This window comes from Folsomia candida, unplaced genomic scaffold, assembly GCF_002217175.1.
Source record: "Folsomia candida strain VU population unplaced genomic scaffold, ASM221717v1 Fcan01_Sc016, whole genome shotgun sequence".
NCBI lineage: Eukaryota > Metazoa > Arthropoda > Collembola > Entomobryomorpha > Isotomidae > Folsomia > Folsomia candida.
Genome location: NW_019091208.1, coordinates 3232894 through 3256633, shown reverse-complemented (window position 1 = coordinate 3256633; position 23740 = coordinate 3232894). Strand labels below are relative to the sequence as shown.

The window sequence follows — 23740 nt, the reverse complement described above, 5'->3', positions numbered from 1 at the left end:
TGGCTAAAACTGACAGTGCATAATTACGCAACTCTTTGTCCACCTATTTGCATATCCTTCCCCTTCCTTTTCATATTGTTCATCCGACTTGCACATTTAAGAACTACATAAACGATGTGCAAAAACACAGAATATGAACATGTAATGAGTCACTTATTACGCGTGGCATGATTTGTCCCTCACTATAGAAACGAGACAACAAACCCAAGCGGAAATGCAGTTCTCGGTCATTCTTTGATTAGTGAATCATTCCAATTTCCGTCATCCTTCGAATTGCATTTGTACGTGGGCGTGAATAGGGCTTAACTTTTTCGGAAGAAATATTTACGAAGTAATTTACATATTTGCCAAATGGCGGGACAAGTTGAAAACGGTGAAATTATCTCTCTAGAAGAGCAGAATCTCCTGTACCAGGAAGCTGTAGAAACAATAGCTCAAGTCGAAGAGACGCTGACAACTTGGCGACGTTATCTCATCTGTCCGTTCGAGATTAGGAAGCGGAACGAGGATTCAAAATATGAAATGGTTTCCTGGTCGGGAAGGGCGGTAAGGGATTAATTTTTTATTAAGCAGGGCAAAAGTGATGAGGGGCATGTGAATAACAAGTTTAGAAGCCTCTTTAGTCTTAACTTTCCCCAGGATAATGGTAGGGGTATTCAAGTCAATTTTGTAATAACCGTAAGCGTCGCATATTTTCGCAACTCATAATCAGTTTGCGAACAGTTGGTGTGCTTTGTCCTGAAATCAAAGTAATTCCAAGGAACGAGTAATTTAATACGTAGCAAAAAAAGCGCGTTTTCGCATAAAAAATCCGTCCTGCGTCTTAAGCACAGGGTGATTAGAAGGTCACGCTACAATGGACAATATTTCTATGGGAAAAATTCGTAAATTTCCATTAATTTTCTCTGAAATTCAATATTTTAAGAATTTCATCATCAGTTTTGATAATAATTATGAAAATCTCAATCCCAAATCTTGTAATTAATGGGGATTTACAGACTTTTCCTTTTGAAAAATTTTCCACATAGAATAGCAGATATCATTCGAAATATTGACAAAATAAAGCAAATTCTTCTTTTTCTTCGAATTTTGCACTAAACACTCCGTGTAATCTAATTATTGAAAAATTTTCCATTGTAGCGTGACATTTTAATCACCCTGTACATGCCCTTAATTTTGTAGGTGATATCCACCCTAATTCTGTTGATTGGGACGGTGAGCCACGTGGGGAGCGCATTGGGCAGGATTTATTTGGCCATGGTGGAAGGGGTTGACTTGGACGATCTCTTATGGTTGGCCTTTTCCGTGGGGTCGGCCGTGGTGGTGGTCAAGTTCGTGTACAGCGTCACCATCGGGAGGGCGTACTGGTTGGAAGTGATGACTTATTTGGACGAGTTGGCCGAATCTATGAAACCCAAGGAGGACTGAGAAACAAATTTGGAGTGATTGCCAAAAACTAATTTTTGAGATTTGATTTTAGAAATACAAATGGAAATAAAATAAATTTATTATTTTGGAAATTTGTTGGTTTTTGGGTAGAATTATTTTTGTAATATAAATATCTTTGTCCATATTGCGGTCAGAACATCTCTATGGTTTTCAAGAGATATGTATGTGGGAAAAAATTGGAGAAAGTCAAACATTACGAAATAAATAGTTTTTGCGCTTTTGGGTAAAAACCACTTTTTTAAGAAGACAGTAATATGTACATGATTTCTATAAGTCAAGGATTAATTGGAGAAATACAACTGAAGATGGAAGGAATGCACACACAAAAATAATTTTGTAATTTCATAAACCCCTTCCTGAGATGAGAAAAAGGTGTTCATGTGAGTCGTAAAATGGAGTTTTTAAGCATTTCTGGGCTTCGAGATAAATTGGGTTGCAATGGCATAAAATATGCGACGTGTTTCATTCAAATGCTTGTTGATTTGAAAAAAACGACTTTTTTGTCAGAATTTGGCTGTGTATTTGTATATGGTGGAACCGTGCTGACCGTGCAGAAAGGATGTGATCTATTTGAGGGGGAGCAGGGGTGCAGGCATCTTTGATCTTATCCTTGTCATGTTAATAATTAACAGTTAATTATAACATCGGCAGATAGGGCACAAATGCAGGGGGATAGGGGTCAAAATTCCCCTCAAATCGATCACATTCTTTATGTACGACCCCTATGTAAATACATAAATAATTTAAGGATGCATTAATTCCGTGTAACATAAATATTGTCATATTTATACTTATGTACCACTTGATTTACATACAAACAACGCATTAATTTAAATTTGCACAATAGTTATATCTGTACGAATATTTATTCATTGACTGTATTCGCAGAGATGTATGTATGTGTACAATTATTACTTTTTGAGAATAGTAAATTTACAATTTTTTTTTATTTTACATGTTTCTACATATGTACGCAAAAAAGGCCACTGATATTTATTAGCACTCGTAAAAAATAAAATTCTAACTTGATTATATAAATAATTCCCCAAAATTTAATCAAGTTTTCCCAAATTTTGATCCCCTGTCGTCGTTCCCACTTTTTTGACTACGACGGGTCTGCCGATCTTGGCCCCGGCCACGCCCATCCTCACGCCGGCGTCTTTGCTCTTCTTTTTGCGCATGTACTGCGGGTATTTTTCTTGCCGGTCGGGGTCATGGGAGCGCATGTGGATGTTCAAATACTCGTTGAGGCGGAACCTTTTCCCGCAAAGGGTGCAGAGATGCGGGGCGTCGGCGGGGTCGATGTGGATCTTCCGGTGGCGCGCCAACTTGCTCTTGTCGATCAACCCTTTGCCGCAAATGTCGCAGGTGAATCGCGCCGCGCCCTCTTCGCGGGACAAGTGCACGCTCTTGATGTGATCTCGGAGACCGGATTGGAGTTTGAACGTTTTTCCGCAACGCTCGCAGACAAGACTGAAAAAGGGAAAATAATTAGAAACTTGTGAGTAAAATGGTGAAAGTTTCCGTGCAGAAATTTTTTTGCATAAATAGTTTCTGCAGAGCGATTTCTGCAAAAACTGTGCAGAATAAATTAAAAACGCATAAAAAATGTATGAAATCTTGAAGTTTTTGCCAAAGTCGGTCAGTTTGGCGAAAACCTTTTAGGTAAAAAAAACAATCGACAAACTAGTCCCATTTTTGGCGAAAATATGTAAGCGTTCTAAAATGTGTTTTTTAAGAGTTTGTTATTTTCGCGAAATGTATGTGACATAATTTTGCGGGTATACTTTCAAAATAATTTTCTCCTCATTTTTTTGGCGAGGTTTTAAACATTTTCGCTAATTCGACACCGTGATTTCCAAAACTTGAAAAACTTACTCATCTTGTGGCGCAGAATGTGTCCATTTATGCGAATTGAGCGCGGACCGGTGTCCGAACGATTTCCCGCAGCCGGGCACCGCGCAGGCGAACGGGTTCGTCTCGCTGTGACAGCACGTGACATGGATGCGGTACGCGTGCTCCGAAGAAAACGCGAGTTTACACTGTTTGACGCCTTTCGCGCAGAAAATTGCGCGCTCGCGACACTCCTCGCGGACGGAGGCTTCATTGACGTGGTCGTGGAACTGTTCGCGGTACGGGAAGAAGTTGTCGCACCCGGCGCAGGTGAGGCTCTCGCGCGGCGCGTGGTTGGAGCGCGTGTGCTTTTCCAGACTGCGCATGTCGAGGAGCACGATTTCGCAGGTGTCGCACTTGTAGCCCGCCTTCTCGCCGGAACACCAGTCCGAGTGGGTGGACCACTGGAGGACGGTGGGGAGCGGTTTGGCGCAGTGGGCGCAGGGGAAGGAGGAAAGCGCGTGGGCGCGCGCGAGCCGGGTGAGGTGGATGATGCGGAGCTGTTTTTGACGGTAGGGGGTATTGTTGAAAGGGGACGGGGAGAAGGGAGGGAGGGGAGGAGAAGGAGTTCAGGCCAGGATTTGGGGGAGGAGGGGGTCGAGTAATCGTAATCCTGGGGGGAGGGGAATTAAAAAATAATTTTAGAAATTTTGAAAAAAAAACATTCTAAATAAAAGTTTTGCAAAATTTTTTACAAAGTTTTTTTTTAGTGAAAAAGACGAATAATTGAGTAAAATTTGTCAAAATTTTACCCAATTTTTGCCTCATCTTTTTACGTACGTACATACTAAACTTTGAGTAAATTTTATACAACTTTTATACATTCAGAGTGGGTTATGTTATAAAGTTTTAAAAATAATGCGAAGTTTTTGAAAACCAAGTAAAATTAAATGCACCCTGAATTTTATACTAAATTCAGAGCAATGTTAACTTGATAAGGAGTAAAATTTGCTCTGGATTTGGTAGTTTTAGAATTCAGAGTGCATTCACTTTTCGAAACATAATTTTGAAGCGTGGGTAAAATAATAATTTTTTGACGTACTGGAGTTTCAGTAAGGTCAGCGTCTTCTTTTGGCGTGGTATTCTGCTGGGTGGATAAGAAAATGGGGAATTATTTATGACAAGTTTTGATAAAATAAAATAACATTCTGGTTACCTTTTGTTTGCCCTTCTTCAGGGGAGCTTTCCGCCCTGGGCTGTTTCCTTTGGGGGGTTACTCCCCAAATTATTATTCCCTTCTATTATTATTCACTATTATTATTCACTCCTTCCCCCGTGGTTATTCCCCCACGGGGGAAGGAGGGTCGGGGATGGAGTAATCCGCGTCCTGAGAGGAAGAAATATGTGTTTTATTTCAATCTCGTGATTAGGTGGGGAGGTAATTCAACGCACGCAGTCAATTGCTAACTTTGTAAAATAATTGTATAAAATCCATACCTGTTAACTTTCATTCATTTGATTGGTTATGATAGTGAATGCAAGTTAATTTCCTGTGATTTGAATGAAAATGATTGAAATATTCCGTCATTTCAGATGAGTGACTGTGAATGAAAAATTTCTCACTCATTTCATCCTTCACCCTATGCTTAATACATGGGGCTAAGTAAGAAATGAAGGCAGATGAAGTGAAGTGAAATGAAATGAATTTCAACGTATGGGTATAAATATGACTGAATGTGAATGAAAATCTTCAGTCAGATATCGGGATGACTGAACTTTGAATGAAAACAGTTTTTTTGAACAGGTATGACAAAATCAAACTACTTAAATATAACCTTCAACCAAAGAGAAAGTTTGTTAGAAATATTTGTGGAAATTTTCTACGTTTACGGATTTACAGGGTTGCTAAGAACTGCGTGAATTGTATAATTTAGGCAATTGTTCTGGTATGGTTGGAATTGGAATTTCAATTTTAGATTGAGCCAATTCACTCACAATGGAGGTCTCCCAACGTATGCTCACAGATTTGGACGAAATTAGTGTCAATCGATCACAAATATAATTAGTTTGTAATTTGCAAATGGAACTATCTGCCAATACGCAGGTTTGGCGGAGATATTGGCATCCAAACCGGGATAAATGCGCAGAAAATTTGGAAAATGAAAAATTCGCCAGCCTTTTGGTGCGTTTTCTCCTCCTTTTATGCAAATATCTCCGCCAAACCTGCACATTGGCAGATAGTTCCATTTGCAAATTTGATACTAATTATATTTGTGATCGATTGACACTAGTTTGGTCCAAATCTGTGAGTATACGTTGGGAGACCTCCATTGTCAGTTAACTTTGTAAAATGATTTTACAAACTTGTACAAAATGAGGAGACGCCTTTCTTGATTTGAGTAAGTTTACTAAAATGCGTATGTATGTAAGCTAATTTTCGTTAGAAATATGGGTATATTTTGCAAAACAAAAGTTTGACTATTTTGAAGGAATTATGGAGTGTACAAGGTTACCAAGCACTGCGTGAATTGTGTCGTAAATAATTTTTTGGCGTATGTAAAATGTGCATACTTTGGAATCAGGGTGGAGTTCATCGTCACTGTCAATAGCAGCGTCTTCTTTTAGTGTGGCGTCCAACTGGATGGATAAATAATTGCGGATTAATTAGTTAAATTGACGGTATTCATTTTGAGTTCGAATCGTTAGCAACGCTCGCAAAAAAATAAAGTTCGCAAGTTCGCAAAAAAAATTGGCTTGAAAATCATTTTGCGAACTTGCGCATCTCCAAGGCTAGTATTTATGTAGTTCGCAAAATATTTTTCACAATTTTTTCAATGGGAAAAGTCCATAAATCTCTATTCGTTACTGAAGCTTGGCCTTTTGAATTTTCTTATTTGGTAAATTTCAGATGCAAAATTTCGGTAACTAATGGAAATTAACGCATTTTGCCAATTGCAAAATTCGAGACATTTGAGTAAAATTTTCAGAAATTTGTCATTTGCGAAGTGTCTTCACTTCGTTGCTTCGCAAAATTCGCAACTTCGAAAACGTTATGTTGCGATGCGAACATGCGAACTCGTAATGAATACCCTCATTAATTGTGCTTAATTACTAAAATTTGCGTGAACGCTTTGTACCATTTGGTTACATTTTATGGCAGCTTTTCGACCTCCATTTGTCAGAACCGCGCCCACTGAAGAAGTCGCCTGAGCGGAAGACAAATTAAATTTTTATACGAAGTGGAGATATTTTTTTCATTAAAAAATTTACTTTAAGATGACCAATTGTGTGCGATTTAGTGCGAAAAAGAGCATTTTCATGTATTTCTTCGGATTGTTCGCGTACTTCCAACTGGAGGAATTATATGCAGAAAATTTACATATTTGTTTATCTAGTTTCGATTTAGTTGAATAGTTAAGAAATAAATGACAAGTTACGGTTTGTTTTCTGGAATTTTTCGCAGTATTTTTCGCATTTTGTACTAAATTTTTAGATTTGCCAATATTCCGAGAAAGCGTCATTCTTGAGCAGATTGCGTTCAGTTGAAGAGAAACGATATCTCCGGGAGGATTCTGGGGAGAAGAAAAAATTGTGCCAATTTTTATTTGCATTTTTTTTTGTCAAAATAATTTTGCAACAAAATATTTACGTCTCGTCGTATAATCTTTTTTGAAGGAGAAGGAAGATAACATTCGTCCTCCTCGTCGGCGAATGTTTCTGAATTGTAAGGAATTTCATGACGCGTGTCGAAAGGGCTTGGATCAAATTCAGATTTTAAAGTGTCAGGAACAATTTCCACGTTTTCGAAATCCATCATTTCCTCGTCATCGTGGGTCGTCGGGTCGGGAGGAAGAAAACCTGTGAAAAGATGTAAAAATATGTAAATTTATTCATGTTTAAATTAATTAATTGCGAATTATCTAAATTAAAATTATATTAATTGAATTATGCTAAAGCTAATTAATTACCAATTAATTATGCAAATCTGCGCGTAAATTAATTATTTTAAACATAGTAATTAAATTTATACCAAAATTTTCCTCGCTCACGATTCCATCCGCGACGAGATAACTTCTTATCGCTTCGGGCGCCGTACTGGTTCCTTCCTCTTCCTGTTTGACGATGACGACCCGTTTGACCGCCTTGTCTCGTAAAGCGTCCAACTTTACGCCGACTTCGTGAATTTGGACGAATAACTGGTGACCTTGAGACACAATGTCGTCACACGTTGGACAGAGCGCAATCCATTCGGCGGGATGACCGTGGTCCTGTAAAAGTTGGGCGCAGCGGGTGGGCGCGAGGCGGAAGAGGTGGCGGAGAAGAAAGATGACCCGGGCGCTGGAGTTGACCGAGGGCGCGGGGGAAGATGGGTGGCGGTGTCGCGGAGGGGGTCAAAGTCAAGGTTCGCGGTGGTGGTGGTGGCGGAGTAGCAAATTAAGCACGTGTCCATAATTAACTACCTCAAAAAGGAGAAAAGGAAGAATAATTAGTACAATTATTCGCCTAAAAATTTACGGAAACTTAAAATATCGGCAGAAAACATTGTAAAATCCGTAAATTCAGAAACCCTCGCGAAATTTTAGAAACATTTTTGACGACAATTATGTAGCATAAAAATTTTTGTCGTTGGCGATGGCGTATTTCTATTTTGTAAAAGTTTGTAAAATTATTTTTTTAAATATAAAATGCACCATACACCAGTTAATTGCTGTAATATTTTTTAAACAGGATTAAAATTAGAAACCGTTCTGGTTAATGAAATTATTTAGAAACTGAATGTTGTGGTTTCTTACCAATTAAATATTTAAGACGTCACGTGCGAATATATTTTTCTGATGGTGAAGGATTACAAAATCCTACATTTTCGTGGCAATTATTTAGCGTAGTGAAAGTAAATTCGATATGTGACAACTTGACGATATTTAGATAAGTGTGGAAGGGTACATATGTACCTTGGATTCGCTATAATTAATAATTACAATGCTGCATTAGCTAATTAATTGTTAGCGAAGTAAAAAGTCTTCGCAAAAAAATATTAGGTTAAAAATCAGCTGCCGTGTTGTACAGACTGGGCAAATACCGCCAGAAAGGGGATGGGGTGACGTGATCTCTTTGTCTCCTCTGGTTTCATGCATTTACATAAGTTTAAGGTGGTATAGTATGCGGGTTTTGAGTTTTAATTGTTGCGTCTCAACTTTCCCTTCTTCCATATATTCAAATGGCGATTTTGAAACCTCATCATCTCCGCGAGTTTTTTACAATATGAAGATTTTAATGGACCTAAAAATCGATAATTTTTAGGTTTACAAAGTTGCGCTGGTCTGATCTTTATGTTTTTCTTCCATGAGAAAATATTTAAGTTTTACTGATTATTTTTCGTCTATTTTATATGCATTTTCTCATGAAGAAAAACATAAAGATCAGACCAGCGCAACTTTGTAAACCTAAAAGTTATCGATTTTTAGGTCCATTAAAATCTTCATATTGTAAAAATTCAGGGAGATGATTAGGTTTCAAAATCGCCATTTGAATATATGGAAGAAGGGAAAGTTGAGACGTAACAATTCAAACTCAAAACTCGCATGCTATACCACCTTAACCTCGTTTTGACCAAATTTCCTCTGAAATTCCTCCTTTTCCATTATTTCTTACAATGCTAATGTTCCCACATGTCCCCCAACTTCCGCCGCCACTGGAACTGCATGCATAAATACATGCACTGATTTAATAAACTAGCGAATAAGCCCGTCTCCCGCCGGGCGAGAGCTTAATAGATTTTCATGAAAAGTGAGTGGGATTGTGCATAATTCCACCGAATTATTATTTTTATTGTATCTACGCTGGAAATGTCTGTTGGCAAGGCAGTGAATGTAAATGTTACGTAATTGCAGCTTAAGTGGTTTCCATTAAATTTAACTTCGCTTTAAGGTACGGTGGCCAAGATAACCAATATAACTATTATTAGATAAACACTCCATTCCCAGATAACCACCATCAGACAACCAATAACAATGGTCCCATTTATATTGTAATCCTGGATCAAAAACCCCATCGGTTTTTCCTAAAGTCACGAACAATGAGAAGGTGTCAGGTGGTTATCACCGATCGAGATCGGACTTTTATTTTAAATTGTTCACACTCAGAAATATGTACATAAGCCGACCCGTATTTTTGCGTTTTCCCGAATTGGCACGTTAGGCAGCATTTTCGAAAAAAAAATCAGCCAAAATCAGGATTTTTAAAGACCCTGTAACATTCGAATTTTCACCCCATTTAAAAAATTAAACTCAATTTGTGTTCAGACTTATTTACATACATACATCCCTGAAACTATAAAAATTCAATGTTAAAATTTTTAAAATTTTGATATTTTCAAACCATTTCTGAATTTTTAAAAATGCTGAAAACGATGATGTTTTAAAAATGATTTTTTTATATTTTCAAGAAAGTAATTCTGAACACGAATTGTGTCTAATTTTTGAAATCGGGTTTAAATTCGAAAAGTTGCAGCATTTTAAAAAATCCCAATTTTGGCTGAAATGTTTTTTAAAAATTCCGCCACGGGCGTAAACATGCCCATTCAGAAAAACGAAAAAATACGGGTCCACTTATTTTGGAGCGCGAAAAATTTAAATTTAAAGTCCAGCCTCGATCGGTGATAACCACCTCACACCTCTCCATTGTAAGAAAGCTCTTTTATTGAAACTTTAGTGGAGACTTTTTACCGTGCAAACCTTATGGAACGCAGTCTATGTTCGTATAAACATAGGTTTCTTATTAGAGTTCGGGTTACAAGATACATATTTTAAAATTATTGTGACTCGTAGGCGTGTTGAAGAATAACCATGTCCCGATCTCCTTGCTCTCGTTTATCACTCATTTGCTTATTTGTAAGGATAATTTCCTACCTCGGAAATCCATCAGCGTCCTCGACATCGACTCCTCCCATCTTCCCACCACTAAATACAAATGGCGGGCTTTATTATAATGCAGGTAAGAAATTAATCAAGATCTTTACGACTTACGAAATTCATCAATTTCATGTTCGACGATCTTTTCGACTTATGTGGAAGCAAATTAAAATCCACAATTACATAGAATCTCTTGTAATAATGCGATGGTGTGAAGTGTAACCTTCGGATTCGGTTGAAATTTTGAAATTGTGTTGTCCATGTCAATACAACCAACGTTTCTTCAGGCAGTTTGTGCGATGGTTAGAGAATTTGCCAATTTTTTCAAAAGATTTGAAGGCAAAGTTGAAAAATATGCGATTTGTTGCACGGGAAGAGAATTGAGTTGGCTTCATCGGCACGATAAAATCGCCCGTTTTTAAACTTCGCCCTCAAATATTTTGAAAAAATTGGCGAATCGCACAAACTGCCTGAAGAAACGTTGGTTGTATTGACGGGGACCACATAATTTCAAAATTTCAGCCAAATCTGAGGGTTACACTTCACACCATCGCATTGCAAGTAATAAATCCGCATTTTCCTCAGATTTACCAGGTGGTGCTAGACAAAACTGTTGGGAAATTAGGCCACTTTCTGTGTGGGATTATGGAACAATTACTTCACCTGATTATCCTGGAGGTACTTAATCAGTCATGATTGGGCTAATCATAATAAATAGAGGATTTAAAAACGGGATACGGGTAACTCGGCGAATCCACTGTCGTCGAACGGGCTACTCGTCGAATGGGGAACTCGTCAGAGAGTATTGGTCGAATTTAAGTGTCATTGACCTCAATGTTGCGTCTAGTGGTCTCAACGGTTCTCGGCTCTGACCGAACCAAACCGGAACCGGCCGGTTCTTCCTGTACTGTACAAACACAAACCCGTAATTTTATTACCTGCTCGGTTCGGTTCCGGAAAGATTTTTCAAAATAAGCAAATCGACGAAGTTTAAAATATTATTTTCGACCACTTGCCCTTACGATGAGTTACCCTTCAGAGACTAGTCGTCTTCGACGAGTTCTCCTTTCGACGAGTTCTCCTTTCGACGAGTTCTCATTTCGACGAGGTCTCCTTTCTACGACTACTTTTTCGACGAGCTACCCTAGACCCTTTAAAAAAAATAGGATTTACCTACATTAATATATCCGTATTTATGTTTCTATAACTCTGATCAGGCCATAGCCCTTCTCTCTTTTGTCAGTGGCTACTCCTCGCACCAGGAGGGACGATTATCCATGCCACAATTTTTGATATTTATATCCAAACTTGGGAAGATAACCGGGTCGATTCATTATCCATTTCAAGGGATGGTAACCTCATCAGCGTGGAAAATTACTCTGGCAATCAGAACGACAAGACCCCATTCACCATTCAGTCAATCGGCACCAGGTTGGGGATTAGATTGAAACTAGCAAATCTAGTAAATCTTGCGCCTTTCAGGTCAGTTAAATTAAATATGTAGATATGTACGTGAAATAAAATCAGTGTGTGCAGAGCAAAAAGGCAGGCAGCGCCTTTTTGCCTGCCTCTTTGCCTTTTTGCCTTTTTGCCCTTTTGCTAATTGGGGCGAGATGAGACGAAAAACCTGTGATAAATTTAAAGTGAAAGTGGTTAATTTCGTTTTTTATTCTTTTCGTAAATATAATCTTTAGCCCAAAATTTTATTAATTAAGCTGATGACGATATAGATATATTCTTTAATCTCTTGAATATGTTATAAACGCCAAGAAATTGGGCTCATTCACCAAGAATAGAGCAAAAAGGCATTAAAATGGCAAAAAGGCATTAAAAAGGCAAAAAGGCAAAAGGGCATTGAAAAAGGGAAAAAGGCATGAAGAAATAGCAAAAAGGCTGCCTTGTTGCACACACAGAGTAAAATAATTGCCAGACTAAAATAATTCTCCAAATAATCAAATTTAATAGTTAATTAGTGGGTTTAAACTGTCCTACGTCGTCAAACCGGTTGACCCATCAGAAGGCGACTTTGAAAGTAACGATGACGGAATTTGTGGTCGATCAACGTACCCAGGATTAACGCCTAGCCTTCCAAAAACAGCGGGAAACGGTCAAGTTTCAAAAGCTACCGTAAATGGTAACAGTTCTCGAATTTTTGGTAACAACCCGGCCGATCGTTACTCTTTGCCTTGGATGGTATCAATACGTATTGACAACAAATTTTCTTGCGGTGGTTTCATCATTGACGATTCCCATGTTATGACGGCTGGTGTGTAGCTTTTGTGAATAACTTTCGACTTACAATTCGAATTAGAGACCGAGATAAGAAGATACAGGATGTCCCAAAAGTGTTTGTCCCAAAAGAAGGACAAAATATTCTCATTGCACCCGACATATGTATCGTTGTAATATTTAATTCTTAAAAGACCTAAGTGCAGTTGATGGTTAATTCATAGAAGTACCACGTGTACAGAAATAAAAGGAAAAAAAGATCTACGTGCAAGGATGTACATATGTATTTACTTATGGCTCAATAGCGCGAGATATGAATAATCGTTTTAGCAAGATATAGTCATAAGTAAATAAACACATACTAGCACATATCTAGGTCTTTTTTTCCTTTTATTTCTATAAACTTAGGTCTTTTATGAATTAAACATCAACTGAACTTACAATGCGATGAGGTCAGGGGTCTCCCTCCAATTTTGATGAAGCCACGATAATTATGTAGAATTGGGTAAATAATTGAACAATGTTTCGGGATTTTTCATAATGCTCAGTTTAAACAAAGTTATGATGGTATAAGTGGCCGAAAATTCGTATTTTTCTCGTGAAGTCTTTGAAGAAAAATGCGAAGTTTCGGCCACTTATATCATCATAACTTTGTTTAAACTGAGCATTATGAAAAATCCTGAAACGCTGTCCAATTATTTACCCAATTATACATAATTATCGTGGCTTCATCAAAATCGGAGCGAGACAGCTGGCGTCATCGCCTTATTCGATGAATTAGTAAATACACATATACAAACACTTTATGACACTCTGAGCTTACTAGTAAATTTACTTCTAAACAGAGTTGGGAACTAATCCGGATTAGTCAATGTGTTGAAATGGTCAATCCTAATCCCTAATCCCTCTATCTTTTAACATTGGATAATCTGGATTAGTTCCCAACTCTGCTTCTAAATCACACTTGGGTTTTTCTCCAATAGCCAGTTGTACATTCCGTGCGGAAAAAATCACGAAATTGTTGATCGGGGCTCACGACATTAGCGCGTTACACGAAGAACTCCCTCGTATCGTGGTGAACGTGAGAAAAGAGGATATTTTCGCACATCCCAAGTATTATGAAGATCTTCTCATTATAAACCATGACATTGCCATTATTCGTCTTCCCGACAAGCTCACATTTGCCGACAACATACGACCAGTGTGTCTACCAAATCGGAAATATTTAGCAGAAACTTTTGAGGGTGCGGTAAGCTATGGAGACCAGGGTTCGGAAAACCTCGGGGGTTTTTAGGTTTTTTAAGGAGTTTTTGTAGATTTTGGGGCAGTTTGAACCATTAAAATTATATCTTAGAGAAAAACTAATTTAATATACGAATTCAGCCTGCAATTTTAAGCGTTATTATTGACTTGAAGTATTAAATCGAAAATTCATGTTTATATAACAAGTAAACCTTGAAATATGCAATAATACTTGGAAATTGAAGTCACAAATGATAACTTTCAAGATTTCATGACGAATCCGGAAATTTAATTAGCATTGATCTAACCTGTACGTATGTAGCTTAAGGGATTTTGTTTCAATATGCCCCAAAGTCTTACAGAAACCCACAAAATCCCGGGGTGGCGAACCCTGCTTGAAACGAGGCAAGTTTTTAGATGTGATATAAAATATAAATAAAATATTTGAAATAATCTCAATAAGGACGTGACTGTTGTCGGGTGATGTATCACAGCTGATCATGGAATGCCAAGTTCTGTCCTGCAGAAGACTAATTTAACCATGTTGGGTAACCCAGCTTGTAAAGAGTTCCTATACATTAACGGAAACAATATTTGTGCCGGGACGACGCGAACCCAGTCAGCATGCGATGGTGATAACGGCGGTCCCATGATGATCCGCGAAGGAGATGACCTCCTCCGATACACCGCCGTGGGAATATTTTCTTACGGCGGTTCCATTTGTGAGGGTGGATACAACCTGGTGTTTACGAGGATTACGGCTTTTATGGATTATATTTCTAAGATTACTGGAAGGAAACTTTAAACTTTTTTGAAAGTCCGAGTTAAATACAAAACAGCAGAATGCTTGAAGATTGTGGTAGAAATCAAATCAAGCATTGTGTAATATCCATGTTGTAGTAGGGTTCGTTGCCCAGGGGTTTTGCGCTTTGGGGTTTTATAGGTTTTTGTGGGATTTTCCGTGGCTTTTGTGGGTTTTTCAAAGGTTTTGTGTAGTTTTCCGGGGTTTTTGTGTGGTTTTCCGGTGTTCTTCCATGATTTTGGAGTCATATGAAACAAGTTTATTTAAAATACATATTAGAATTTGGTTTACATGCTGTTATTTCAATTTTCAAAAGTTTATGTACTAATCAAATTCTTTACATCATGGAAGATAATTTTCGAAAATTAAATATAAAATAAATTGTCCTGTTACATTGTCCTGTTTGAGTATATTCGACTTGGGGGCGTACAGGTCACACTATGGGATAGGGGTCAGAGTACTCCGATAGTGTATCACATTCCTTTAATATGCCCACATTGCGTCCATTCATACCTGTTCATGAAAACTTTCTTCATTCATAGTTTAGTCATCCTGATTTCTGAAATTTTAATCCACATTCAGTCATTTTCCTTCAAACTCATTTTACTTCACGTCATCTGACTTCATTTCTTACCTCGCCCCATGTAATAAGCTTTTTTATTAGGATGACAAATGAAAGGAGTGAGAAATCCTTTCCTTTACAGTGAATCATGAAAATGAAAATGAGTCATTTTCATTCAAATGACAGGAAATTCATTTTCATTCACTATCATGCTCTATCATAATCAGTTACATGAATGAAGGTGAACACGCATGTGTGCATTGACGCATTCGTACGACGCATACGACGTTGAATTGCAAAGTGGTAATATTTAATTGAATTTAGAAAGGCTGTATCGTCGAAGAGGGAAATTACATTTGTGCAAATGAAGATTTAACACGTTGAGTTTGGATACCAAATTTACATTTTTATATTTACATATACATGAATATAAATAATCAATTTTCTTCCGGGCTTATCTTCGGAACTTACAGATATTAAACGTCAAAATCGTTATTACGGAGGCGCCTAACCCCCCCCCCTCGGTATGCTAAATGTGCAAATACCCTTACTTTGATAATAATGATGTATGGTCTGATAACCTTGTTTGGTATACCGGCAACATGTCATGTGCGAGAAGTGCTTTTATTAGGTACATATGCAGATTTATTACTGAAATTAAAATATCATCCTTAATCTTCCTTCTAAAAGATAGTAACCTTGATATTTTTCATTTTTTTTAGCTGCTATGATTCCTGGGAAATGTTTAATGGATTTAAACCTACTTGTCTAACATTCATATTTAACTCATGATCAGTGCAAGGCATATTAGACGATTAAAATGTTGGAACAATTGCTTTACGCATGCGAAATAGGTATATTCTGCGAGTAGTAAAGTAACAATTGTGTTCAAGATCATCACTCGGTCTTTTTGGGTACTGGCTTTACTTGTATCACCTTTGACACATTTCTCTTCGCACACCTACCCACAATTGGGCACCCTGTGCCAAGATGAATTTATCCGCATCCCATCCGCGTCTCCATAAGCTTCAACTTTTCGCCCATTAACGCCACAACTCCTACCCCAATGATGAATCCGCAATTAGCGACATTTTACGTAAGTCTTATTGTGGTGCCATTTGCTAAATAATGGACCAATTAATTTCTTATGAAGTCTATGTTCTCTCAAATACTACAATTGTTGTTCCAATATATGTATGGTAAACTAACACTACGGATATTAAACTGTTAGAATAACCAGGCGTTTGGGCAGAAAACTTATCTCAGTCGACAAAAAAATTTCGTAGAAGTAGAATTTATAAATTTTACCAATTCGGAAAACAGCTTACTTTTAGCTGAAAATAGGCTCGCCCCATTTTACAGACAGTTGCCATTGATAATCTGCACTTCAATTGTAATTATGTATGTATGATATCCGCTATACTTCAAAATTTCGGCAGGATTAGAAAAATAGATATTTTCCAGACACACGGTGTAGTATGTTTGGACTGACCATTAGGTATGAGAAAATATTGTCTAGGTAACTGAGACCCTGTATATGTACAGATAGCTCACAGTTATTGCACTGCTATTGCCTTCCTACCGACGCTCTAGCCGTTAATTCTCTATTGGCGTCATTGCGATTTATGAATAAATCATATATTCAAGACACAAAGCTTGCCAATTCCCAGTACATACTTACATAAGTATGGTTTTTGCACGACTTATCTGGTGATATTTGCACCGCGGCCAGTGGTGATTATCTAAAGTATTCTTGACACGCAAACGAGTATGTTATTTAATTAACTTTAAGCATTATATTTAACCATTACTCAAATTGTTTGGGGGCTGAAATACATGTGTTCGGATGTTGGAAAGGGCAACCTGGCTGAAAAAGGCACGCGATGACGGGACCTCGCTACCCTCTACATAGACGACAAAAGTAATTAATTCTTGTTTATACTTTATATAATTAAAATATATTACAAAGTATATTTAGGTCGGTAAGGTTTTCTCGACTAGCGTTGATATGAGAGCATTATTTACCAATGACAAAATTTAAACATTAGTATGTTTGACTTATGGAAAAATTTCCAGCTTAAAGTCTACAGAAGGTACTCGAAGTCCCGATAATACGTAGGTGTTTTATTATTAATTTTCAAAAGGTATGTTCCGCACTGTTTCTGACCAAAATTGTGATGAAATAACAAACTTCAAATACATTTAGGAGGCTGTGATTTTTTTCAGTTCTTAAGGTTAACGTCAACACTAGCAATAAATCGGCAAACTTTACCTCGACGGAAAAAATGCTAGATTTGCAAATTAAATATCGTAGTGTGATTTAATTATTAATGCTGGATAGGCAATACGTGTCGCAGATTTATGGTTGAATGCTTAAAATGTACAATGAGAACTGCCCAACACGAAACACAAATTCAATTGGGTCAATAATTTTTAATTATGGCGAAACGAGGTCTCGGGCAAAAAGTCGCAAGGACGCTCAAAATCCGCTTCTTCCACAGAAAGGCTCCGGAAACTAGAGGAACCAATAATGAGAGATCCGCGATTGAAACTGTCCTATTTAGCAGATGAGATGGGTGTTCCAAAACCAGCAATTTGTTCCATGTTAACTGAAGACTTAGGTATGAAAATGGTTTCCGTCCGTTGGGTACCAAAATTGCTTTCGGCATCTCACAAACAGGATCGAGTCGACTTTTGCAATGCAAATTTTAACCTATTAAATGAAAACTGGAACCTGCTCAATATTTTATTGGCTGCATATGGTACTTGGGTTTACTATTATGACCCGGTGACCAAATAATAATTCCCTCATTGGAAGCACGAGGGGTTGCCACCGCCCGTGAATTGAAAAGTGCAAAAATCTGACAAAAAAATTGATGATGACCATTTTCAAGGATACCAAAGGTCCCCTCCTTATAAAATTTATTGCTGCTAATACTGCAATAAATGGGGCCGTGTATGCAGGAACCCCGAAGGAGCTGCGTCCTCCGGTTGAAAAGAAACGTGGGGTCAAAATAAAGAGTTGGCCTTTTTTTAGACGACAACGCGCCACCTCATACCTGGCTTTTTGCGAGGGTTAGTGCAGACGAAAATCGCTTTACCTGCACAAACCACGCCCCGTGCAGTCCAGACTTGTCCCTTAGTGATTATTATTCGTTTCGAAACTTAAAGAAAAACATCAGGGGAAAACGGTTTTCGGATGATAATGAAATCAAGTCGTAACTTTTGGCATATTTTCGAGGTAAATTTTAATGAGTTATTGCTAGTGTTAATGTTAACCTACAGAACTGAAAAAAATCACAGCATCCTAAAAGTATTTGAAGTTTGTTATTTCATCAAAAGTTTGGTCAGTGCGGAACATACCTTTTGAAAATTAATAATAAAACACCCACGTATTGCCAAGTCTTAACAAACACTATTGGCTTTGATGAAACAAATCAAGCAGCATTTTGTACAATAATTTTGATTTATTCACTTTAAAAAATCAGCAACATCCTGTTTTTGTTCGACCTTAATGAGTTTGATCCTGAGGCATAGATTCAAATTGGTTTTAAAAAAAAACTATTTTTATATCTAGCGTAAAACGTTTGTGGCTTAGCGTCTATTACAAGAAGCCGTATACTTCAATAATTTAAATAAAATGTTTGGTTTATAAAATGCATACCAGGCAGACAGCTTAGAACCCAAACGACATTACCCGTGAGTTGTGTAATATATGTATATTGTAAGCTAAATATATTACACAAGTGGTGACAGAAGTTAATAATAAACTAATTTTTTGTATTTGCGTAAATATGATTTAAGTATGCAAATGACCGCAACAATAATTCAATTACACGTAACGTGTATGTTTTAACACTTGACCTAGTCGCTGGTTCTTATGACCTTCAGACCTTTATATTCTGGATGCAAATTCTGAGAGACGGGAAGGGAGACATCGATTTAATAAACGCATTATAAGAAGATTTGAAACAGATGGGTTTTTCTGTACAAGGCACATTCCATTTCAACTCACACGTTGGTCGTCGCACCCATATTTGATATCGTGTCTATATTATTATAATAGGTGCATGATATAAAATTGAACATACCATAAAAATCAAAATTTGAAAATTAATTTTTTTCGACAAGATAAAGGGTGTTGATTTAATTCGATCACACTTTTCCTGTAAATTTTTGAGGAGCTATTACTCATAATTGGTAAAATTTATGAAGTCAATTTTTTTATCAGACATACCTTGATAAGTGGTCTTTCCATCAGGAACTTCATTCATCCGTCAACTCTTTGTTACAGACTCTGTGATCATTTTTTTAAAGATTATTTTATAAAAAAATCCCAAGATTTCTTGAACTTTTGTGATAACGTCTTTCCTTGCTCAATGTTTTGGATCTTGTGCACGTTTTCCTTCAGTATGTACAACATACTATCCTGGGAATACGGAGTCAGGTTTTTATCATTCCACTAAAATTTCGTAGGCACCGTTGAAGCTTGATGTACTATTGCACTCATAATGAATTGTTCGATGTGGTCCGTGGTATTGCTCTGCGCGAATATTTTATTTATCTCAATTGGCAAAAATTCCTTGTTTCCTAGTCTATCAGAGCAAATAGGTCACATTCTCCATATGCCCCGTTCCGTACATGTTTCCGCATTTGCATGCAATATTTTGTGGTGTCAAAGCCACCCGCCCAGAACCACTGACACCATAATTTCCAATTCAGATTTCGGGACCCTCATTACCGATGGATCCGATTTTTTTGTTGTTTTGTATCTTACCATTTATGAGTGTAATTTTAGATAGAACCGAATTTGACGGTAACTGAAGCAGAGGATGTGGCGACCCAATTCTTTACGGTGTCAAATACCCACTTTATCAAGACTTTTGCGTTAATTGAACCCGGTCATCAATGTTTCTGGTGGAGAGATGATTTTTTTCTCTTACTTTGTAACTTGTCTAACCACATTATGCAGATTCGACGTTAGTTTTCACCAAAATGGGCTATTCATACTTGATTTTCGTTTAGTCCGTTTCACTTCATTTCGATCCCGTGCACCATTTGGACAAGAACTTTCGTTTTCATGCCAAATTTCTGCAAGGTCTTTATTTTCCTGGTAGGTGGGAACCATTTGGGTTGTTTATAAGGTTTTTCATCCGTGAAAAATTTTTATTCATGCATTGCCATCACCTATTCCCGGAACATCCGATTTAAGGTGGATTTTTGTTTTCACCTGAAATTCCCTGCTTCTAAGACCTGCGTCTCAATGCTATCATCCTCATAATTAGCACTTATATTCGTGCTACTCATGGTAAAAATTTCAAAGAAAAATATTAACGGGATCAATAATTATAGCTGAATTTGTCTCTGACGCGCGCGCGAAAATCGATGTGATCGAATTAAATCAACACCCTTTAGAACAGCCACAAAAAAATGTGAAAATGCATTTAAAATGCTGTCGTTGCCCAAGTTTAGATTCAACGGGGTAAGTTACATTTACGGATTTCATTCATTAATGATTCGTTCATAGAAAAAATTCAAAAAATTCAAAAATTCAAAAAAAATCAAAAATTTGCAATGCATTGAAAAACTCAATTATAGAGAAGACCGACAAAAATCGCTCGTAGAGAGATAAGCCAATCGATGCCTTTGGGCCTGATGCAACAAAAAAGTTTAAAACCTCACGCGATTTTTGTCGGTCTTGGAGTTTTGGCGATTTTTCTAAAAGGTAGAGTTAACATGGCACAATGTATTATTCCTCGGGAAGGTGACGCAAAATTCCCAGTGGGTGTAACCCCGTCAATATATACATATTTATGTTCAAGGGAACACAATCAAGGCATTCCAAAAATGTTTACCGACCACACCCCCCAATAGCCAATAGCCGGAAGAACGACGTCGGGAAGCCCCGGCTGAATGTGTTACACCCACACGAAGTACGCCGAAAACGCCCGTTTTGGGATACATAAATAGCTATATCTCACTCAGAAAATTTTTTTAATCCTCCAAATTTTGGATTTAGAGTAAGCATGAGTTACTTATTCCGAAAATATAAAAACTCCCGACCCACACCCCCTGGGAGGCTAACTCCCCCCTCTCGGGGGGTGTGGTCGGTAAACATTTTTGGAATGCCTTGATTGTGTTCCCTTGAACATAAATATGTATATATTGGAGGGGTTACACCCACTGGGAATTTTGCAACACCTTCCCGAAAAATAATACATTGTGCATGGGCTGCTTGTGCACACTGCGGCCAACCTGTGTACCGGATTATAGAAAGTATCTAGACTGGATGGGGTGACAAATGTGCAAAGACAAATCTGCAAACGACAAATGTGCAAAGACATTTGTGCAAATGATAAATGTGCAACCTGACAAATGTGCAGCCTGATAAATGTGCAAAAGATAAATGTGTAAACGATAAATGTGCAACCGATAAATGTGCAGGAATTTTTCCAACAAATAGTGCAATATATCTTGATATAATTTACACTTCAAATCAAATTACATCTTATCAAAAAACTAAGAATTCTGAAACATTAATTTTGTGGTGAAGCCTATGAAGCTGGAGATCTTATAATGCAGATTTTATACTTATTAAATATTACTAATCATCATTATAACGGGGTTGACCCCTGTCAATTTTATAATAAAATTCCCGTGCCGAATCACTGTAATGCTAACCTTACATTTAGGTAATGCTAAATTTAGCTAGTGACAATTAAACTTTAGTTAGGGACACCCCGCGGGGACAGAATTTAAAATGACAGCAAATAAATAAATCCCGAATTATTTCATTGAAATTTAGAATTTTTACATGTATATAATTCCAGCTTATACGATAGGCTAAAATTCACGAATTCACGAAGATGTATGTACCAGGAAATTTATGCACCATAAAAATATAATTTAGTAAAATATTAAGTTAACAATAAATTAATACTGCTCATTATAAGATCTACAGCTTCAACAGACATCATAAGGGATGTCACCACAAAATTAATGTTTCAAATTTTAGTTTTTGAGGAGATGTAATTTGATTTGATGTTTAAATTATATCAAGATATATTGCACCATTTGTTGGAAAAATTCCTGCATATTTATCGGTTGCACATTTATCGTTTGCACATTTATCGGGCTGCACATTTGTCAGGTTGCACATTTATCATTTGCACAAACGTCTTTGCACATTTGTCGTTTGCACATTTGTCTTTGCACATTGGTCGGGCCACTGGCTCGTAAAAATTTTGGAAATCAGCCCCCCGACCCCCAGGATCGTAGAATATGCTAAAATAGTTGAGGTATTCAGTCTAGAGACTTTCTATAAACCGTTACACAGGTTGGCCGCAGTGTGTTGTGGAGAGACAAGTAAATAATTCTGCGTTCCTACGTGGCCGGGAACATTGACAAAGTATAAGTTGTGTGCTGTTCTCTGACAAAAGAGAGGAAAATACATGGCCAGGCAGCCAAACCCAGCGAGCAGGGTTTAGCACCTCTATTTTCTGGTACTCGATCAAACGTGTTGCTTACAAATGGAATGAGCCACAATTTAAATATGGGAGTCCCCGTTAGTGGGATCCCCATCGACCTCGGATATGTAATACCAGGTAAGAAGTTTTAATCTAGTTTGCACTCCTGTAAGAAAAATGACCTGCTATGCAAATTTTTTTTTATTAGTGTGGGTAGATGTCCACGTGGCACGTGGGTGGAGTTAAGTACGATTCTTTCTATAATATCTAAATACTTTCCCCAAACTGTTAAACAAATACGTGGTGGAAAACATTTACTACAAGAACGACATATGAAGGACACACATATTTCAAATATGATATTTGCATATTCATGTATGTAACTCTCGCACATGTACCGAACTGAAGTATTGATAACAATGGATTTCAAGTATATTATTTTTATTTGTATATTTTTTCCAGCGCTCAGATAGATAATTGTTAAGTTTCTGATCACAAATGTTGAAATAGCACTTGTTGTTTCTTCTTTTGTTGCTGGAGAAGCTTATACATACACATCAGATCACACGAATCGATCAATTTGAATGAACAGCACTTTTAATACACACATGAATATGTAAATATGCTCACAAGGGACACTCACGACCTGTCGTTTGAGTCCAGGGTACCCACCATGTTTTTTAGATTCTACTAGGACCCCAGATAAAGGATTCATTCATAAAGGATTCATATTTCCGTGTAAAACTCGTATTTGGCGCCATGGCGTGGCGCCAAACTTAAAAATTTGCATTTTCGCCCAATTTCAAACCCCCATAACTTTTGCAGTTTATGTCGGATTTTCAAAATTTTATGCTTAAAATGATCACAAAAGTCGAAATTTTTGAGAAAAAAATAAAAATAAAAAATTTCTAATTTTTGGAATGTTTTTAGCATTTTTTCGACGAGCCCCTATTTTTAAGAAAATAACGAAATTTTGCGAAAAGTTAAAAGTAATAATTTTGGAAAAAATTTCATGGGATAAGAAAGTTGAACTCCTTGTCATGATTTTGCCAAATATTTTGAAAATCCATCCAGGATTTTAAAAGTTATGGCGGTTTCAAAAATAAAAACATTCAAATTTGGCGAATTTGGCGCCACGGCACGACGCCAAATATGAGTTTTACACGGAAATATGAATGAATCCTTCATCTGGGGTCCAAGTAGATTCTAAAAAACATAGTGGGTACCCTGGACTCAAACGACAGGT

The 23740-nt window shown here is 37.3% G+C and overlaps 4 protein-coding genes across 4 annotated transcripts; 2 read left to right on the top strand and 2 right to left on the bottom strand.

The window, feature by feature from the left end:
- The first annotated feature begins 235 nt into the window (after positions 1 to 235).
- LOC110856632 lies at positions 236 to 1510 on the top strand. The gene is made up of 2 exons (XM_022105122.2): positions 236 to 546; positions 1183 to 1510. Exons 1-2 carry the CDS (start codon positions 352 to 354, stop codon positions 1426 to 1428), a joined length of 441 nt encoding a protein of 146 aa, XP_021960814.1. The 5' UTR covers positions 236 to 351; the 3' UTR covers positions 1429 to 1510.
- Positions 1511 to 2501: 991 nt separating this feature from the next.
- On the bottom strand, positions 2502 to 3668 carry LOC110856627 (gastrula zinc finger protein XlCGF7.1). The gene is made up of 2 exons (XM_022105117.2): positions 3328 to 3668; positions 2502 to 2922 (listed from the first exon to the last, which is right to left on the bottom strand). Exons 1-2 carry the CDS (start codon positions 3666 to 3668, stop codon positions 2502 to 2504), a joined length of 762 nt encoding a protein of 253 aa, XP_021960809.1.
- On the bottom strand, positions 2659 to 7673 carry LOC110856633. Its single transcript, XM_035857173.1, has 10 exons — positions 7313 to 7673; positions 6932 to 7140; positions 6720 to 6854; positions 6553 to 6633; positions 6420 to 6488; positions 5854 to 5919; positions 4499 to 4669; positions 4385 to 4429; positions 3328 to 3955; positions 2659 to 2922 (listed from the first exon to the last, which is right to left on the bottom strand). The coding sequence occupies exons 2-7, from the start codon at positions 7097 to 7099 to the stop codon at positions 4622 to 4624; spliced, it is 567 nt and encodes a 188-aa protein (XP_035713066.1). The 5' UTR covers positions 7100 to 7140; positions 7313 to 7673; the 3' UTR covers positions 2659 to 2922; positions 3328 to 3955; positions 4385 to 4429; positions 4499 to 4621.
- A 2596-nt stretch (positions 7674 to 10269) lies between these two features.
- LOC110856538 (venom protease) lies at positions 10270 to 14469 on the top strand. Its single transcript, XM_022105024.1, has 5 exons — positions 10270 to 10275; positions 12159 to 12327; positions 13361 to 13671; positions 14027 to 14069; positions 14159 to 14469. Exons 1-5 carry the CDS (start codon positions 10270 to 10272, stop codon positions 14467 to 14469), a joined length of 840 nt encoding a protein of 279 aa, XP_021960716.1.
- Positions 14470 to 23740: the final 9271 nt, after the last annotated feature.

What these genes read in the sequence shown, in the direction of transcription:
- LOC110856632 (XM_022105122.2), top strand. Translation starts at nt 352, where the DNA reads ATGGCGGGACAAGTTGAAAACGGTGAAATTATCTCTCTAGAAGAGCAG. An exon ending in TTTCCTGGTCGGGAAGGGCG is followed by an intron (nt 547 to 1,182) that starts GTAAGGGATTAA and finishes TTAATTTTGTAG; the next exon opens with GTGATATCCACCCTAATTCT.
- LOC110856627 (XM_022105117.2), bottom strand. Translation starts at nt 3,668, where the DNA reads ATGCGCAGTCTGGAAAAGCACACGCGCTCCAACCACGCGCCGCGCGAG. An exon ending in CATTCTGCGCCACAAGATGA is followed by an intron (nt 2,923 to 3,327) that starts GTAAGTTTTTCA and finishes TCCCTTTTTCAG; the next exon opens with TCTTGTCTGCGAGCGTTGCG.
- LOC110856633 (XM_035857173.1), bottom strand. Translation starts at nt 7,099, where the DNA reads ATGATGGATTTCGAAAACGTGGAAATTGTTCCTGACACTTTAAAATCT. An exon ending in AAAAGATTATACGACGAGAC is followed by an intron (nt 6,855 to 6,931) that starts GTAAATATTTTG and finishes TCTTCTCCCCAG; the next exon opens with AATCCTCCCGGAGATATCGT. An exon ending in AACTCCACCCTGATTCCAAA is followed by an intron (nt 4,670 to 5,853) that starts GTATGCACATTT and finishes TCTTCCTCTCAG; the next exon opens with GACGCGGATTACTCCATCCC.
- LOC110856538 (XM_022105024.1), top strand. An exon ending in TTCAAAAGCTACCGTAAATG is followed by an intron (nt 12,328 to 13,360) that starts GTAACAGTTCTC and finishes AATCTGGATTAG; the next exon opens with TTCCCAACTCTGCTTCTAAA. An exon ending in CGAACCCTGCTTGAAACGAG is followed by an intron (nt 14,070 to 14,158) that starts GCAAGTTTTTAG and finishes GATGTATCACAG; the next exon opens with CTGATCATGGAATGCCAAGT.